The sequence below is a fragment of the Contarinia nasturtii genome, unplaced genomic scaffold (assembly GCF_009176525.2).
Source record: "Contarinia nasturtii isolate CC-2019 unplaced genomic scaffold, AAFC_CNas_1.1 Cnas_scaffold_493, whole genome shotgun sequence".
Classification (NCBI taxonomy): domain Eukaryota; kingdom Metazoa; phylum Arthropoda; class Insecta; order Diptera; family Cecidomyiidae; genus Contarinia; species Contarinia nasturtii.
Window position 1 is genome coordinate 744,875 of NW_022197846.1, and position 19,105 is coordinate 763,979.

General features: G+C 31.9%; 2 protein-coding genes across 8 annotated transcripts in view; one reads left to right on the plus strand and one right to left on the minus strand.

The window, feature by feature from the left end:
* Positions 1 to 1,356, plus strand: part of LOC116339134 — a 26,588-nt gene extending 25,232 nt beyond the window's left edge. Inside the window, exon 11 of the mRNA XM_031764820.1 lies at positions 51 to 1,356. Coding sequence (XP_031620680.1) covers positions 51 to 316 — 266 coding nt within the window. The 3' untranslated portion in view covers positions 317 to 1,356. The remainder of the gene's footprint in view (positions 1 to 50) is intronic.
* On the minus strand, positions 1,357 to 18,773 carry LOC116339136 (sodium/potassium-transporting ATPase subunit beta-1-interacting protein). Of its 7 annotated transcripts, XM_031764828.1 has the most exons (10): positions 18,642 to 18,769; positions 13,959 to 15,447; positions 9,091 to 9,228; positions 7,696 to 7,776; positions 7,511 to 7,565; positions 7,297 to 7,439; positions 7,104 to 7,164; positions 2,472 to 2,624; positions 2,235 to 2,390; positions 1,357 to 2,151 (listed from the first exon to the last, which is right to left on the minus strand). In XM_031764828.1, exons 2-10 carry the CDS (start codon positions 14,010 to 14,012, stop codon positions 1,514 to 1,516), a joined length of 1,479 nt encoding a protein of 492 aa, XP_031620688.1. In that variant the 5' UTR covers positions 14,013 to 15,447; positions 18,642 to 18,769; the 3' UTR covers positions 1,357 to 1,513. The 7 variants fall into 7 exon arrangements, with proteins under 7 accessions (XP_031620688.1, XP_031620689.1, XP_031620685.1 ...); XM_031764829.1 differs by lacking the exons at positions 1,357 to 2,151; positions 2,235 to 2,390 and adding an exon at positions 4,924 to 4,978 and having other exon boundaries at positions 2,492 to 2,624; positions 18,642 to 18,772; XM_031764825.1 differs by lacking the exons at positions 1,357 to 2,151; positions 2,235 to 2,390; positions 2,472 to 2,624 and adding an exon at positions 3,227 to 4,978 and having other exon boundaries at positions 13,959 to 14,759; positions 14,937 to 15,447; positions 18,642 to 18,773.
* Between the last annotated feature and the right edge of the window lie 332 nt (positions 18,774 to 19,105).

Here is a 19,105-nt window from a genome sequence, read left to right on the forward strand (position 1 = left end):
CTTTATAAAACTTATGAAAATAAGCTAAATATTATCTATCTATTTTACAGTTGACGGTGAAGAATTTGATCGTGGATCCACTTGGTTGGCATTGGCCTACGAATCAGTTCCATTCATGCTCATTTTGTTGTCAATTCTCGCCACTCTTATTTTGATTACACGTATTGTTGCATTATTGATGCATCGCCGCGGAGAGAGATACCGCCAAGCGTTGCTCGCATCAAAGAATTCGATCATCTATCAAAAACTATCCGAAGAAATTCATGCACCACAGACACCCAAAGTCCATCGATATGCTCCGATCAACCAAGTATAAAACTTAATAGAAAATTTGCTATGCATATCTAAAACAAATGTTTCCAACATCAAAAAAGAGACATCCGAACAAAACTAGTAGCAAGTAAAATTTGTTAGTATTTTATTTTGTCCGAATGCAGAAGATTTTGAAATTTTACAATGGCCTATAAATTCAAGTGTAAAACATTGTACTTAACAGCTTTAGTGTAGAATGGTTGATGCACAAATTCCTAGATGGCCATCGTATTCACTTCCCAAACAAATTTCGTTATTTGTTTGCGTAAACTATTGAAAAGGGTTTATCAATTGATTCGTTGAGAATAAAAGTGGGAATAGCCGGAACCGCGCTTTCGAACACATGCCTTTAGTGAATGTATGGCAAGAGATAGTAGGGAATTGTATTTGGAAATGTTTGAGGATTTGAAGATCCAAAATATTGCTGAAGACACTTCCCTCCCATCTCTTGTCATACATTCACAAAAGGCATGTGTTCGAAAGCGCGGTTTCGGCTATTCCCACTTTTATTCTCAACGAATCAATTTTTACTTGGAATTAGTCAAATAATAATCCATATTTTTTAATTTAATTCAACTATAGCTAATGTTTGCTATAAGATTATGATGAAAAGGCCATAAATTTATTTTTTTTGTGTCTGTATGAGTACTTACTTAATTTTGTATTCCGTGTATTGTTTTTCTTCCTTTCTACAAATAAGTAATATTTTTTTATCGGAACTGGAATCAATAGAAAAAAATTGTTTTTTTTTTTTTCATTTTTTTAAATCACTCTTAAACAGTATAAAAAAAATTTCTTTCAAAAATCAGTTGTTTACATTAATTCATAAGAAGCCATAATTTTTAATAATTCGTGTTTTTTTTATAGAGAAAAGTAAATCTAAAATAAAACAAAATCGATTCTAAAAAAAAATTACAAGACATGTTGTTTAAATTTCACAAACATGTTGAGCGAGAAAACTGGTGTAATGGTGTAAAACATTATAATTTGGCAAATTAAAGTGTGCTGCCCATCGCAATTACTCCAATAAACAAGTTTTTCGTATTTCTTTTCGTTCCATTTTATTATTCATTCTCTTCACATTAAGAATTTCAATTAATTGATTGGCGTAAAAGTAAGTTTTCGAAATATACGATCTAGATACTAAAAAATTACTAATATTACTGAATTTTGGATAACTGAAAGCTAACGCAACTTAATTTCACATTGTGGTTTCGGAATTCGAATCGGGCGGAGTATGATAATTTAAATTGTATGCAGGCGGACCGTTATTTAGAAATGCCATTGATCGTATGCTTTCCCTTGATGCAGACTGTCTTGATGGTAACTGCGGTATTGGCATTGGTTGTGATCGATTTGCTTGCATATCATTTGTTGATGTCATCGAATTCAGGCCAACGAACACGTTTTCGTTTTCAGTGACAACATGAGTGCTGTGCGGTCGAGCACCATGAAAATTTGAGTAGCTTGATCGCACCGATGGCGGACGATTATTATAGACTTCGTCAACCATTTCGGGATTGTTTGTGGCTAAATTTGGTGTTGAATGCTGATATGTTGGATTATAATGACCTTGTGTTTCAACATGGCCATGTGAAGTGAAATTTGTTGATGATGATGAATTCCATGATGGTTCAAAAAATGTGGTCGACTGACTCATATTGTAATAAATTGGATCAGGAATGATATTTGGCGTAAAAGTTTGCGATTTTCGAAATGATTTGTTATTAACGTTAGCCGTTAATGTGTCGGTATTTAAGTGCTTTAAATTCGATTTGGTTAATTGAGAGTTCTCCATGTGCTGGAACGTTGGATTTGATTTGGGTGGCCGATATGAGCCTAGATAATATAAAACGGAAAATTATATAAAAACAATGTGTTTCATTAGATGTATTTAAGAGATTTAAGAGGAAGGCAATTACTTTGGTCGGACTGGCCATGCTGATAGTCCATTAGTTTTGTTACTGGATTTTGTTGGAATTTCCGTCGAGACGAACGTATACTATTTCGGTTAGAGCTATGACTGCGACGACTATTTGTGCTTTGTCGAACCATTACCGAACGACGTTTGACACGACCTTCAATAAAAATCATAAATCAATTAATTGTTTTTTTTTTTTTTAAATCATACATGTGTATTGATTGCAAACAAAACTTACGCGGCGTCATGGGTTTTGGACTGAGCTCCGATGGTGCATTTCGACTGGGCTCATGACTCAACTCATAATCGAGAATTGTATCAACTGGCGGACTAAACTCAATCGAGTATAACGACTGTCGCTTTTTCTTTGATTTTGTGCTACTTCTCTTTGCTAATGATGAGGAAAAAAAATATTTTTGAAAATAATTGCATACACAAAGCAAGCAAATGTGTTAAAAATATATTAAAAAAAAACAAAAAACAAAAAAGCTCAAAAACAGTGATAAAACTTAAATATTGTTGTTATATTGTATACTATTATTATTACCAATACGTACCAAAACAGTTGAGTTTAATAGATTTACGAATTTTTAATCAGTTACGAAAAAATCCATTATTCAAAGCAAAATTACGAGTTAGTTTTAATTTAAATACCACAACCACTTTGAAAAACATGAAAAATGAACACACGTATATCTATTTTCTTAATTCAAAATCGTGGCTCCGTTTCCATCTGATCCTACACAGAATTTTTAGTTAGTTACCGTTTGAAAACATGCAAACAAATTTCGGTCCTCATAAATCGTCCAGACTCCGGATAATATTTGGACTATGATATATATTCAAGACTTTATTTATTATGAATAATAATTAAAGAAAAGAAGCACCATAACTAGTAAGTCTTGAATAATTAATCATATTTGTTATCATGATTACCAATTTGCCTGATTCTGTAATCGTTTGAACATTTCAGTGAAAAAAAGGCTTATGATATTAAGTCACAGTGAAAAAAAATCTTTATTCTACAGATTTGTTAATTGTAATATTATTGGTATGTAGGCAAAAGTAACAAATAACATATGTTTGCAACAAACACATCAATCGAAGCATTTTCTATGGTACTGTATACACCCAAAATCTCATTCCAAAAATAAAAAATACAAAAAAACACACCAATCCTTGGCGTAAGGCGTCGACGCATAATTTTTTTGGTGGAGATCGACTATTACGACTTATATTGCGTTGAAAGATACTCCATAGTTTCCATTGAACTATTTTTCTTTCTTTATCAGAAATAACCTTATAATCGGGGGCATTATATGCTTTAAATTCGATTATATTTCTTTTGAATTCTCTCGTAATTTTTTCGTCTCCGATAGGCAAAACTCAACCATACAAAACCTTCTGAAAAATCATATCACTCATGTTCAACAAAGAGTACATAACAAACGTTTTGTGATATTGCGTCATTTTTAGTATTATATTCAAAAGCTACATCAAAATCAACAACCGATAAATTGACACATCTGTACGAAAATGGAAGAATGTAAGAATTGAATAAAAATTGAGAAATTATGTGGGACATTTGACACATAAGATGTTAAAGTAACAAAAAATAACGAATTTATAGTTGTGTTGGGCAATAACTGACATTACTGCAATATGATTTTGGCCTCGTGCGATTACGAGCGGTCAATAATCTTCGCTGACAGAATAAGCGATCGTGCGAAAATGTTCGCTTCATGAGAAAATCATCGACTTGATCATATTCGGGCGGTGATTCATGAATTTTATGATCATAGTTGAGGGCATTGCTCGTATTTAAATCACGACGACGATATGGATACCGTTGTACAAAATATTGCCTATCTTGTATACTACATGTACCGCCATGTGATCGATGATGTATCAAATGATTATCGAATCTTTCATTAGCAAATGGGCAACAATTTTGAATGCCACACTGACAATTTGGGTGATTATGCACCTTTGACAAAACTATTGATTGCTTTTTTTCATCTTCATCAACGTGTTTAGATGATGGATGAACAAATAAGCTACATTCGGTAGCAAGAGTCGATGTTGTACTTGAATCTCGATAATTTGACGCCATGCAATTTGCACTTAACGGTGATCGAAATTTAACATAATTGAAATTATAATCGATTGATGAAGATCGTGTGTCATCGGAGTCTGAATATCGAATTGAACGGGGTCTGCACCCAGGTCGAATTGAACTCAATTTACTTGAATTACGATAAACAATATCATTGTGATTGTACTGCCGTTTAATGTTATCTGTATTGTGCGATCGCACTGGATTTGTCATGATTTTCTTAGCGATACCATTGCACGCATGTTCATTGCTTGTACCATTTTTGTATGGATTATATGACATTGAAAAAAAATTCGTCGCATAATGGTCAGAAGTTTTGATGTTGTCACTGTTTACATTTATTGTTGCATTCATGTTTGTATTCGTATTAATTTCGCTATTTGCATTGCATCTTCTATTGTTTTTGTTAATATTGTTGATTGTATTTCGGTTATTGGTCGATTTTTGGTTATGGTCGTTAATTGATTTTTTCTCTAGGTTATATGTAGCGGCGCTTGTGGAATTGGTGGTAGTTACATCTAAATATGGATTCGTTAGTAATTTGGTTGATTTCATTGTCGGAATGCTCACGTACATCGGCATGACGATTTTATGCTGCACACATTTGGCATCGCCACCCATAAAATCGACTGCAACGAAAAATTTAGACGAATCCCAAAATGAATAGATAAAGAGAAAGAGAGAGAGAGAGAAAAAAAAACTATCAAATGGAACGAAAAAAACAAGTGGCCAAATGGGGAAAAAATGGGAACGATTATGATGAAGATGAACTAGTGTTTGTGTATGTGTTTGTGGTTTTTGAAGAGATGCAATTTCAATTTAAAACTATTACAACAACAATCTTTTAGATTTTTTTTGTAGTTTCGAAATAAAAGGTTATGTTGGATCCAAAATAAACAAAATTGATTTCATTTGAAATGTTATTTTCCATTGATTCAGCAGTCTGTAATGAATTTGTTGGTTGATTGCGTGCAGAAGCCTATAGTCGAAATTTTTATAGTTTAACTTGGTTGCACTTGGTGCAATAAGTGTGAACTGTCACCGACAAATTTTCACAGTATTTCATTCGAGTACGCTTACTTGCACTTGCGGTAGTAGAGACTTTACCCCTCAAAATGAGTTACGCACTCTATTTTACTCTATTTATGGTGTTAGTTTCATCGAACATATGTGACGATACACTTAGCAATCATATTCGTAAGCGTATGCACAGACTCATATGCATGCAACGAAATGTATCTCTTTTTTCACTGTGATGCGTTTACTTCGATGAAACTAACACCAAAAATAGAGTTAAATAGAGTGCGTAACTCATTTTGAGGGGCAAAGCCTCTACTAACACCGCAAGTGCGAGTAAGCGTACTCGAATACTGTGTGTACGTTAGCATTTATCATAGCATGCGCTATCGTAATCTAACATGTATGAAATCGAATATATAAACAACAGATGATCATTCAAATGATCATTCAAAACGGAAGCAGCTTCATGTATCACAAAGTAAAATGAATTGTTCATTCTTTTGAATAAAATCTATTAACAGACTACACAGACTTTTGACTACAGATGACACGCTCTGCTCGCACTCCATTCAAAGCAACCCAAGTCAGTATAATACTCTTTTCGAAGAGTGTACACACTCTTCTCACACTCTTCGTATAGTTTTATTCGACTCCCTTCTCACATTCTTCTCACACTCTTCTCACACTTTTGCATAAAACACGTATATTGAGTGAGAACCGCTGTCACTGCATTCCAGTGGAAGTAATGTTTGTATTTTGATATTTGAACGTTTATAGCATTCGTCAGCTGTGTCAAAATACAACAGAACGACAATTGCTGTTGCATCAGCTAATTCATTTTTTTTGTATACGTTCATTTTTTTCAAAATGTCAAAAATTAACAAAATCAAAAACTATCCATCAGTGGAAAAATTTATTATAAAGAAAAAAAAGAAAATTTTTTAGAGAAAAAAATTGAAGCTCAGTTAAAAACAATATACGTGTTTTATGCAAAAGTGTGAGAAGAGTGTGAGAAGGGAGTCGAATAAAACTATACGAAGAGTGTGAGAAGAGCGTGTACACTCTTCGAAAAGAGTATTATACTGACTTGGGAATGTATTGGGTTTCGAACACGCAGATATGCTGCTACCTGGTATCTCAAAGTTAAGCTGCTATAACGCATATGCTTCTTGTAAATGAAGAAGAAGAGGAAAGCAATGTCTTTACATAGGGTTGAACTTATAAATGTCAGAGAGCAGCACAACTGCAGTGTTCAAAGTGCGATTGCCCTTCGACAGATGCAATTATTCAGGATTCATGCAAAATCTGATATTCATTTTATTTGACATTGACGGTCGTTAAGTATCTTACGATTTTGATCAATATAACAAAACAAGATCGAATATCAAATATGCGTAATCCGTTGAAAACTGTTGTTTTTCGAAGTAAAATGAAGAACGCCTGGAATGTTTCTATGTTAGTGTAAAATGTGTATGCTACTAATTTTGATGTGTTTAGTTTTTTTCAAAATCGACTGAACATTAGTTTTAATGGAATGACATACCCAAAAAAGGTTAAGTAGAATCGATTTTTAACTTTATGTTCGAAAGCATAAATTCGACTACGATTCTGTTTGTGCACAGCTATACTTTATGCCTCCAAACACAAATCATCGATATGAAAATGAATTGATTAAAGCATATGGGATGATGAAACCCCCCCGAATATGTACTAATGAACATAAATTCTACTCACATCGATCGTCATCATCAAAAAATACTTGGGCTAAACATAGAGATCCAATGAGTCCAAAAATCTGCGAAAAAAAATCAAATTTCCATTTTATTCATTTCATGCATGAAAATATCGAGAACAATTCCATCAATGGTATCTAGACTAGTATTATTTTCAAATTTAAATAAATTTCATTTAAATATAACTGAATTACCGCCAAAAATAGCTGAAAACTAGAATGTATAACTTCGATGGTTTGGTATTCAAGTAGACAGCCTTCTACAGATTCTGGTCGAACTAAGCGATAAGGATCCTCAGAAGTGATGTTTGTTGGATAAGTTGGTATACAGCCAGGCCCTAATAGAATAGTAAAATAAAAATGTTATCAATAAATAAAGTTACTGGCATTAAAAAAACAGAGTACCAACCATTTGCTTCGAACCACGATACTGAACCAGTACCCAAATTTAGTATATCACTATCCTGAAAAATGATAAATTGTTATAACATTTTAGTTTCATAAACGTCATTCAGTTGATTGAATTCTTATCACACATCTTATTCGTTTAAAATTGGTGCATTGTTATTACATTATTCATTACAGAATACTTACTCGATTGAGACCGCCAACATTTAAATAGAAACATATGAGAAATATATTCCATGCTATCCAAATCAGCGTCCATATTGTGTACTATGGAAATAAAAAAAATGAGAAAACATTTACTTGACAATAAAGCTTGGTTTAGATATGGTGTACCGCTAATAATATTGATTGTTCTCAAATTTCACATGGCTTTATTTCAATTTTCATTATAGGTGGTAAATAATCAAACACAAACACAAGTATAAGACCAAAACGCCATAAATAAATGTGTTGGGCATTAAACAAAATAAGACATACATAGAGCTGACCGAGCCAAGCTGATTGGTACATTTCAATTTTGTGACAATAACAAACTATAGACCTTTAAAATACCACAATAGAAGCTTACATTGGCAGCAACACAAAATGTTGTCGTCACGCAATTGAAACGCACCAATTCTATGCTGGCTAATTTGTGTTAGCTTGGCTGCTCAGTCAACTCAGTATATTGCTAGGTATATTTTCTGGTCAAAATAACGATAACCGCTCAGCAATATCGGATAGTAGAGGGCAAAGTGAAAAGCAAGTAGAGAAAGTCGATGATAAGATAAGACGCCGAAAAAAATACTCATTTTTTTGCTTCACTTATGAATTCCATTTTTCTTATTCAACACACACATACATACACTCACTTATCAATACTAGCTCAATCACTTATTCACGTTTAAAAATTGTGTTTTCTAATAAGAAAAAAATGTCGTAAGTGTTTCCAAGTTATTATTATTACCCTCGTATCAAGTGCATTTTATTATGGTCGATTCAATTTTATGACATGCACCCCAATGAGAATAATGCATGTATTATTGAATTGATTAGAATTTATTGTGATCTGCAACCTTTGTCTATGCAAATTATGTCAATTTTCCATTTTCACAAATACCCCGTGAACAATCATGAAATGAAAACTATTACTTGTGCAGAATTATATTGATTTTAGATAATATTTGAAGTGTATAATTGATAAAATACACAATTTATATAAGGTAACAAAAAAAAAGGAGTCATGACGGGATATTTCATATTGCAACCGATACATATGCCATTTACCATAGATTTTATCTATAATACTTTTATTAAGATAGCAATGTAACAATTTTTTTGCCAGTGAATTCGGAAAATCATTGGAATTATGGTATCATTGGTCGGATATCATTTTATACTCTAACCAATCGATTCGTTTCGACTGCAATGACAAACAAAAAACTATTAACAAATACCGCGATTCCATTGACCTTTCAATCGATTTAACGATTGACAGATTTTTTTGTTTTGTTTATCATAAACCATAATGAAATAAAAACAAATTTACCGCTTCACCGTGCATATGAACGATATCATATACTAAATATATTAAATACTTACTGTTATAAGATATTTTGCGCTAAATTGATAACCGCCGAAAAATCCGAATATTACAAAAATTATTTGGAAAAAGTTAGCCAATATCGGCGCCCACATGTAGCCGATGAAGTCGAATATGTTCCGTTCGATGATCGAAAGCTATTTGAAAGAAGAAGGAAAACAAATAAATTACTCATTTTATTACTTATAACAAACAACTATTATTAATTGAGTGCATATTATTTTTGCACGCTGATGCTTGCTTGTGCAGTGAACATGAACCATACGTGATTTGCGTTTGCATGGACTTTTGTATGCACAAACGTTATTGAACTGCAGTCAATGCACCGCACTTGTTTTTTTTGATAGATGAAAATTTTCCACATTTTAAAAATGTTAGACATCTAGTTGTATGTGTGTGTGTGTGTGTGTTTTTTGTAAATAGCAGAACCCGATAGTTTTATTATGTGACTTGAATAATATTCTATCGACAATACAAATGAACAGTATGAATTCAATTTAATTGAAATCAAATCGTTTCCGTGATCAGCTATATTTAGTATTTAAATGAAACCGTCAGTGAAATTAACTGCCGCATGCATTCGACCCCAAAATTTAAATTCAAAGCTTTCACCTCGCCCGCACTTCTCAACGAAATTATAGCAATAGACGTATTGAAATTTAAGCTTATGGTATTTGGCCATAGAGAAGCTAGACCAGCTGCATTTTATATGCCACTAACAATAACGTTCTTTCAACTGCTATTGTCTTTGAGAGCGAGGAAACACATGAATTCCGTTTTGCACGTTTTTTAATTATCTCATGAATTTCACTTTTCTGTTTGATTTCCCGTACGGCATTCATATCGTGTCTAGAGTTTATCAGACAATGATTTTTCAATGCAAACAGAAAGTGGTGAAAGAGTCACATACATATTGTATGTAACATTACAATACATACAAGTCACTGAGGAACGATTAATTTTCAACCATCGTCTGAAATGAAACAAATGCCAAACGACATAAATTGATTCCAAAACGCGAATGCGATTTCAACATACAGTTTTTTTTCTCTCTTCTCTATGTTATCCAAGGAGAACGTTGACATTTTTATAGTGATTTTAAAATAATACAAACTTCGCTCCTTAAAGCAATAAAGTAAGTTTGTGTCACAATTTCCTGACTTGCAATACTACAAATATATATGTTATATATTTATATGCGTTCGTCTGTCGCTTCGGGAATTTCTAAATAGAAACAGGCAGCATAAATATGTGAATATCAACAAAAACTTGCATCAAAGTCAATAAATCATGCACAACTAAACATGAGAATATTTTCGCCTATTTATTTCCGATTCAATATCCACACATTTTTGTTTTGTCGTAAATGCTCGTTTGTCTCGAAATTTAACACTTAAATAAAACTATTTTTCACTTTTGAGACAATTTCGACGTATAAGATTTGGGATGGAATTTTTTTTTATAGGATTTGGTGCAAGAATCATTTGGTGAATGTATGCATATATTTCATGCTTGCGAATTTAGATTTATTTCGCTGACATCTGAAATTAATGATTCGATTATAGAATTACATCGGAAAGTGTATATCAGCTTTCTTGCATTTGATGTTTCAATCTATGCAGGATAAGTAAATTGTACTTTGCCACCTGGCGTGTAAACCTAAACACACTTTGTTCCCATCCGAATTGAACACATAAATTTTGAACATATTTTTATTTTCGTTTCAATAAAAAAGCGATGTTTTTCCAACGGACAAGTTAAGAAAGAAATTACTTACGACACAAATTTGTTATTTGGTTTCAACGAAATAAAAAAAAAACGTATTTTTTGGGGTTTCTGAACAGCACTGAATTTTGATATATAACAAAGTCATCACAATCGGTCAACTATATGTCTCAACACAAGCAACATAATGAATACGGAATTCCAGTCGAGTGATTTAATATTTCAAAGTGGTGCTGCTTTGTAAAATATATACATGTTATTGTATAAATTATACGTTCGTAGTTTATTCTCAAGAAGATAAAACAATAGAAATGCATTTTTTTGGGTAAACAATTGTGTTATATTACCAAAAGAAAATCTAACTTGAACTAAGCAATTTGTTCTAGATGTTTGATTAGATAATATGGTATAAGAGATACACACATTTTTTTCAAATCTGATTAATATTTTTCATGTTTATCTTTACGTTTCTGTGAAGTGCTCATGCAGTTCTCATCAAGTTTGCAATTAAAAAACCATCCGACTATTCTGTTAAATTTTTTAGTGAGGTAAAATGGTTGTTATGAGTGTGGAATCTCAAAATGCATCGCAAAATTGTCAAATAAAAACAAAAAAATGCGATTCAACGTTCAGTCATTGTCGAAGATAATAACAACATTCAGTGTTTTCACTATTTCTTTCTTCTCTTCATAATCTCGGTAGTTAACATCTTTGTTCGTTTTCCTTTATCACAGAAATACGAAGGTCATTGTTTCCAAAGCATTTAAATTGATATTCCTTTGCAAACGAAAGAGCAGCCAACATTTATAAAGCGCTCAAATCTAAAAGGATGTAGTTTTTGTTCGCATATTGGAAATGAAGAATAAAATCAAAGAATATGAAATGGAATTTGGTCGTTCTTGAATTCAAGAGATCGTATTTTATTGAACAAACGGAATAAAACGTTACAAAGTTAAATAAAAAAATATAACTCGCGTTAAAATATAACTCGCGACCTACATTAAAAACATATTTATTACAAGCGCGCAAACCAGACATCCCTAACATGAAAGAAAAACTATGCAAAAGGGGATAGAGTGTGAATGAACGTGTTTTTTGAATAATGCTTATATACTGTCAGCGGTGAATGTAAATTGGTCATGGAAAATACAATAAACACGACAGGTGCACGTACACATGTATATTAGGGTGCATCATATACGAACAACACACACCTGACAACAGTGATCTTCTATGGATGTTTTGTACTATCTTATATTTTGGCTTTTGATTGTATTTTAAAATGTCATCACCATTAAACTTTTCTGTCCAAAAAAAAATATCATTTTTGGGAGGTATTCGAGATTTTTGTCACAATTATCGAACGAAGAGTAAATTAAATCCTTCATTAATGAAATATCTATTTGTTGTCATCGTTGTCGTTTATTCATGTTTCTTCATGTTTCCACAATTTGAATTCCACAGTTCCTCCGTCCATAGCCATGGATAGTTTCTCAACGTATTATTATTTCTGTTGCTTATGCCTATGAAGTAAGAAATTCTTCATTACATATGTGTTCCACTTGTATAAGATGCACATTTTAAGATTATCATAACCTCTTTTAGTAAAGTAAGTATTACCGTGTATGGGTGTAATTGGGTTGTATACTCTCCTGTACAGTATCTGTGATATGAAATTTTATTTCACAATGTGAATAAAAATTTCAGAGAAACTGATGAATGAGCAAGGCTTAATTTTTTTAAACACAAATAACCAAAATATTCGCATCCACCATATTTTGAAAATATTCCTTCGTTGAATTTGATTGATTTGAACAAAATTAAGATACCGACTTATTTGATATTTATTTAATATTTTTACCTATTTTGCCATGCTTCTTTGAATCTCTCTAATCTATGTTTGACTATAGATAACATTTTTTAAATGCAACAGAAGCAACTTTTTTTTCCACATATTATATGAAAGTGAATTCATTTTGGGCTCAAGCTACAAAAGAAAATGAAAGCATACTAAGATGTAATTCAAGCGCGAAAAATTAATTTATATACGAGGAACTTGAATTAAATCACACAAGCTATGAAGCAGAAATTGACGGAGAACATCTAAAAAAACGAGTAGTTTAAAAACATCTCAGCAAAGACAGAAAAAAAACTTACAAACAATTGTATTTATATTGCTTTTTTTTAAAGCCACCTCATCTTTGCTTTGGTCGTATATGTATGTATTTCTCAGAGCCACTGCAAAACTAAGTACGTGAGAAATTTTTTCAACTCATCGCTGTCGCATTTCATTTGAATTTGTATTCTTTGTTTATTCGTTATGCTTTCGCTTTATTCGCTCAATAAAATGACAACAGAGTTGTGAAGAAGATCACAAACCAATTAAGAGAATACTTTATTGCAATGTAAGAAAAAAACATTTGCATTTTTTTTCATTATACAGGGTGGTCTGTAGTTTATGTTGAAAAGTTTTACTCCTCTTAGGAATCTGCAACATAAATATTGACACAGAATTTTACATCACACTGTACATTTCACCTCTGCAGCTGCAACGCGACATAGGAGTTGGTAGCGATCTAGTTTTGTTTGTTGTATTCGGTTGTATCAAGCCAAATACTCAAGAGAATGACCAAAGGTATTGAAATTTGTATGATCAGTGGACCATCACCACTTTTTATAATGAAATATTATGAGACTAGCAAGTGAATTATATTCGAAGGTGGATACGTTTGTATTAAACTTGTATTGACACCAAATATTGCATTGATGCAAAATTGAATGAATCAAATTTAAGAGAAGCAATTTCACAAAGTTTGTGAAACATATTGAATGAAGGAGAAACTAAGAGGCAAGCACAGCGTACATAAAGTGTCCGTCTGTGTCTTCATTTTCCTTCCATGTGTCTTCGGTTGACTTGTATCCAGTTTAATATACCAGATAGTTCCTCAATGAAATAAAATGAATACATTTTTGTCCATTAAATATCAGTTTGCTGTATATAGTAGTAACTTTGTTAAGCAAAATATATACCAAGCGAAATAAAAGGTCATTGCAAATGGTAGTCTAGATTGTGCGTATATAAAACACACACACGCACACACATGTAAAAGTCTGTATTAAAATATAAATGTTATAAACTCACCAGCTGCAGCATACATATTGACAACAGGTAGTGTCGCGTTGTACAAGATCCCATGTCATTTTCCGTGTACTTTGTTACTTAAGTGAAAAAAAAATAATTGCGTGGCTAGCTGCTTTTTTGTCCTACGATATCACAAAAACAAAGTCACTGCGGTCTCAGTAGCAAACAATAAAATAAAACAAATGCAATCCATCAAAATTATGCTATCTTTGGAATTGATTTTCTCTCTCTCTCTGTGTGTGTCTTCACTTTATTTGTTGCGGATTTTTTACACCATACGATGCAACTATTACTTAATACTTCATAAACACACATGAATCACATCTTGATCTAGCTTACTCAATGTGAGCGTATTTCACTTTCATAGTGCTTTATTCTTGGCATTTAATTCAAGTATTTAGTTTTTTTTAATTTCGACTACAAAACATATTCTAGAATAGACCCAATTGAACTGAGTTTTGTTTGTTGTATGTTTGTTCACCTTTTTGTTGAAAAGAATTCCTGTTATGGAATATACCTTTTTTTCATTGGTTAGCAAGAGAGTATTTTGTATGTATTTGTATACACATTGATCGAAAATAATCAGCCACACGGATTCGATATTGATTTCGTCTATGCCTTTTTTTATTTCCCTAACCTGTGGTTTCTCTATTTCGGCTATTTACTTTGAATGAGAACCTTTTTTTCAGTTTTTTTTCTTCACATTTTTCGTCGTGATTCTCTATTCCATATTCAATACAACACTGTTATTCTTGTCTCTATTTTGATTTCCATTCGTAGATTTCGTCTCGTTTTCTATTTCTTATTCGATGAACGAAATAAAAAGGAGTAAAAAAATGGAGAATATTATCGTAGCTCTGATTTAAAAAAAAAAGCATTAGAGTTTCATCGAACGAGATTTAAAAAAATTGATCATATTTGTTGAGTATGATATATACTCCACCAACCAGCAAATAAGTAAACAAAATTTCACTCAACGATCATTGTTTAATGGCGCGAATAAATTACGGCAAAGATTCGGTACAAATGATTTATGATGTCTATGATTTAAACATAATTATTTTCTGAGCAACGGAATCACTTTTTTCTTCTTTCATTTGCTCTTTTCGTAAAGAGCGAATGACTGAAGGTTTATGCACTTATTCACTATCAATGAAACTATTTCAAATCGAACACAATGAAGAAAATAAAAGAAGTAAAAGGAGTTCATCGAATTGTTCAACCGATTTAACAACAAAAAACAAGCAATTTTATCAAGTTGCTGCCGCGGCTGATGAAATTTTTAACAATCAAAATGTTGAATTCAATTCATGTGAATCATGTGAGTAACTTCATTGGTCTCAATGATTCGCTGATGATGTTGTTGATTAAAGTTTTATGATGATATACAAAAAATTTTCTTATGTTCGTTCCAATTGAAATGTTTATGTTTATCACTGCATCACATATCTGTTGCGAAAAAATTGGAATTCACACCAAGTCACAAAATCTGAAATTATAGGAGAAAATATTTAATGTTTTTTTATATATATTTTAATGTTTAAAGATGTAACTGTTTGACCCATTTCAATGGTCATTTCATGTCAAATAGAAATGAAGATCATAATATATGCCTATTGTTTCCAATAAAGATTACAGATTCAAATGAAACCTATGCATTTGTTTTATTTACTTCCTTTTGACAGAATGAAGTGAACAAGGTCTATTACGATGTTAAGTCGTGTAATTTAAATTTAGCAGTATCATACATAAGGATTTAAGTGGCTCCGGAATGTTTGCGTCGTGATCCCAATAAGGATGAAAAGAAAATGATAAAATAGAGGGTGCCGAGGATGTTTGGATGGGGAAGAGAATTATCCACTTCTCAGGCATCACATTTTCTCATTACCACTTTAAAAATTTAAGAAAAATTGTGTTACCCTTTCACGATATTCAATATTTTTGACAGAATTTTTTTCATTTTGTTAAGTGACAATCCGACATACACTGTGTTTACACTATGTTTCACTGCCATTTGAATCGATACAGACGCTTTGTGCCAGAATCGATGCACAAATATTGAAAGATGGAGTGATAAATGCGCTCGGATGGTGTATCGGTTTTAATATTGTAGACACAGTCAAAAGTAGATGATGTAAATTGAATGTTTTTTTCTTTTAATTTCCATTGTGACGTTAAAAATGACTGATACACACATTTTTCTCTCAATTCGACCGTAAACTTGAGCCAGATTGTGGATGATTTTTGGTTAGTAATTTTTCCATGTTTCTTAGAAGGAAAGAAAATTATTCAATTATTTTCTTTAAAAAATAGTTAACGCTTTTTATTTCAGTGGGGTTCATCATATCATTAAAAAAAATGGAGGAAAAATGAAACATTTGCATGAATAGAAAATGCAATTTGTACATAACTGTATCTAGTTAATGCATAGAATACATGCCAATTTTAAAAACCGGTGAACACTCAGTGGCAAAGTCATCATGCTTGGCAGCAAAGAGTTGTTGATAGTGTATGTTATTGTTGAGCTTTCGAATACAAATTTAAATACGTTTTGCGTTGGCTACTGCGGTTACAAATCACATTACATGCATTCATTATTTAAAATGAAAATCTTCGCTTATTTAGTATTTCACCTTTTTTTTTCCTCTAAAGCCAATGATTGGATGAGTTCGATAGATAGATTGTCGTTTTCCGTCACTTGATGTTAATATTTCTTCAGTTTCATTTTCATACGATTTCTGTATGGTGAGCGGGGATTTATTTAGTTCCGTAATAGTATGGTTTATTTTCTCGTATGTCTCTCATTTCATATATTTTTAAGAGTGTTATTAACGAAGAGCTCATTATAGGCAAGAAAGGGAAACAGATTGATTGAGAGTGCAAAATACTTTAAATGGATCTCTGTATGTATTAGCGAAAATGTTACCAAAGCCAATGTATAGAAAATAATTTTGTTGCCGTTATTGACAGCGTTAAAAGTTGTTATTGTTTGGTTCAGCTTTACCAGATTTTTACCATCACAACAATATTCGACATGTATATATGTAGAGTCCAAACCATTTGTTCTTTTAATTTCATCGCTTGCTATTTTCTTCGTCTCATTCTTGGAGATTGGATTTTACTTTTTTTTAAGAATACGAAGAAATGGTTGTTCGTTGACTCTTACATATTGAAGAATACATAGCATGTGTTATACTCAGAATCATCCAACGAGCGTTCCGGTCTTTGTTTTCAAATGTTAAGGTGAGTGTACACTGTACTATGGAATAAAGAATTTATACATATATTCACACAATTTTGATGGGGAAATTTTGGTATTCTATGTATAATTTTATTTTGTGGAAAATTGCGTCATAAGTAAACATAATGGAAAAAAGTTTACCTATAGCTTCTTTATAAAGCCAAAGTAAATTCTTTCTTTGCTTTATTTTTCCGTATAATAATATGATTCAGAAAGCGAGAATTTGATTTGGTCTTCAACACATAAAGACTTATATGTAGTGACGAAAAATGCCGATTATGATCAATTCGTTATTTATTTTAACACTCACTTGTTGCATTGTATATCCAAATATTCGCAATTATTAATTAATGAAAGAAAATATCATAAGATCCCAACTCACTGGCTCAGAAGCAGAGTTCAGAATCAAATTGTTGAAATATTGAAGCACATTGCGACTACATTTGGTGAGTTTAACAAGTGCCAATTAATATATATTGTTTTGAACTCAGGTTTTCGTTGTTATTGAGGCAAATAGACGAAATAACTTAACTTTCAAATGAACAAACTGTCTCACATTTTCTTAAGTTGCATTAAAATCGTATGATCATATTTATAACATGCGTCACGTGCTTTATACAACGAATAGATTTTTTCTAATTCTATTTCAATGAATAACATCAATTCCAGAATGTTTTGAAAAGAGTTTTGACCAATGAAGATTTAGAGTGAATGCTCAACTTTAATTTGGTCATTGAACAACCAACAACAGTCAACACACAAAATATCTATAATTAAAATGACGAATAAATGAGTCCCGCTATGGTAAGTTGCAAGTATTTTGAAATAGTAGAATTGAGTGGGTTTAGAACTGATCGTTTAATTACGATGATTTGTTTATGTTTTATTGTGGGCAAGTGTTTTTCTGTAGAATAAACAGCAATATATGAATTAACATGTTGTGCGAATTGTTGTTGAAACTGTTTTTCATTTTTTTTGTATTGGTAAACCAGTATAAATTGAATTTTATTTCTCTGCTTCTCAATGCTCAAATACTAATACTAATTTTTGATGCTACACATATGTAAAAAAATTACTCAAACGCACTTTATAAATTGCTTCACATTTAAAAAGAAAAAAATGAATGGCAATTAATTACATCAAGCCAGTTTTTTTCCTACTTCACTAGATTCTAAGTTTTAACCAGGCACGTAAAATAAAATGAGAAAAAAACTTTAAATTTCTTTTTTTGTTTGAGTGAAAATAACGAAAACACAAAAGAAATGATCGTTATTCTTCTATGCAGCGTCCTTAAGAACAACTTGTGTGTACCTTGCGTTTCTGCACTAGCACTGTAGTTTTACTCATATTTTTTTTTCTCTCTCTCTCTCTCTCTCTCTCTCGGCTATTGCCGACCGAGAATACACCAGAACACAAACAATAGTATATAGAAAACTTAGTACCTTATATTTTCAGAGTAGAGCTTAGTAGACATACAATCCTGCCTCAACAAAGAATTCACATCAACTGAATTCGAAAATGTGAAAGAAATCTGGTGAATGTGTATTGTTTGTACAGTCGGCTGTTCATATCTCAACAAAAAGTTTCGTAATTTCGTAGCCGTGCTATTTATTGAGAGTCAAAGCAAGCCGTAACGTGTTGATTCAACAGCCACAAGAAATAGACACAATGAGCAAAACGGCAATATATGTATGTATTCGGTGTATGTATATAAAATGAATGTTGCATACAAAGTAAAACATAAAAAATATACATATACATTTATATACACACTAATTTATACTGACGAAGCCAAAAAAAAGAACAACAACATAGAAGCGAAAGAGAAGTAGGAATACAAGCATGCGGCCACCGCTCAAACAAAAGAATATATCAAATACATGTGCACGTACATCTTCAATGCTAT

Bases quoted from the DNA above. Each gene is read 5' to 3' on its own strand.
- LOC116339136 (XM_031764825.1), bottom strand. From the start codon at position 14,012: ATGGGATCTTGTACAACGCGACACTACCTGTTGTCAATATGTATGCTG. The intron at 7,440-7,510 runs GTTGGTACTCTG...CTATTCTATTAG, and splicing joins ATCGTGGTTCGAAGCAAATG to GGCCTGGCTGTATACCAACT. The intron at 4,979-7,103 runs GTGAGTAGAATT...TTTTCGTTGCAG, and splicing joins TTTTGATGATGACGATCGAT to TCGATTTTATGGGTGGCGAT.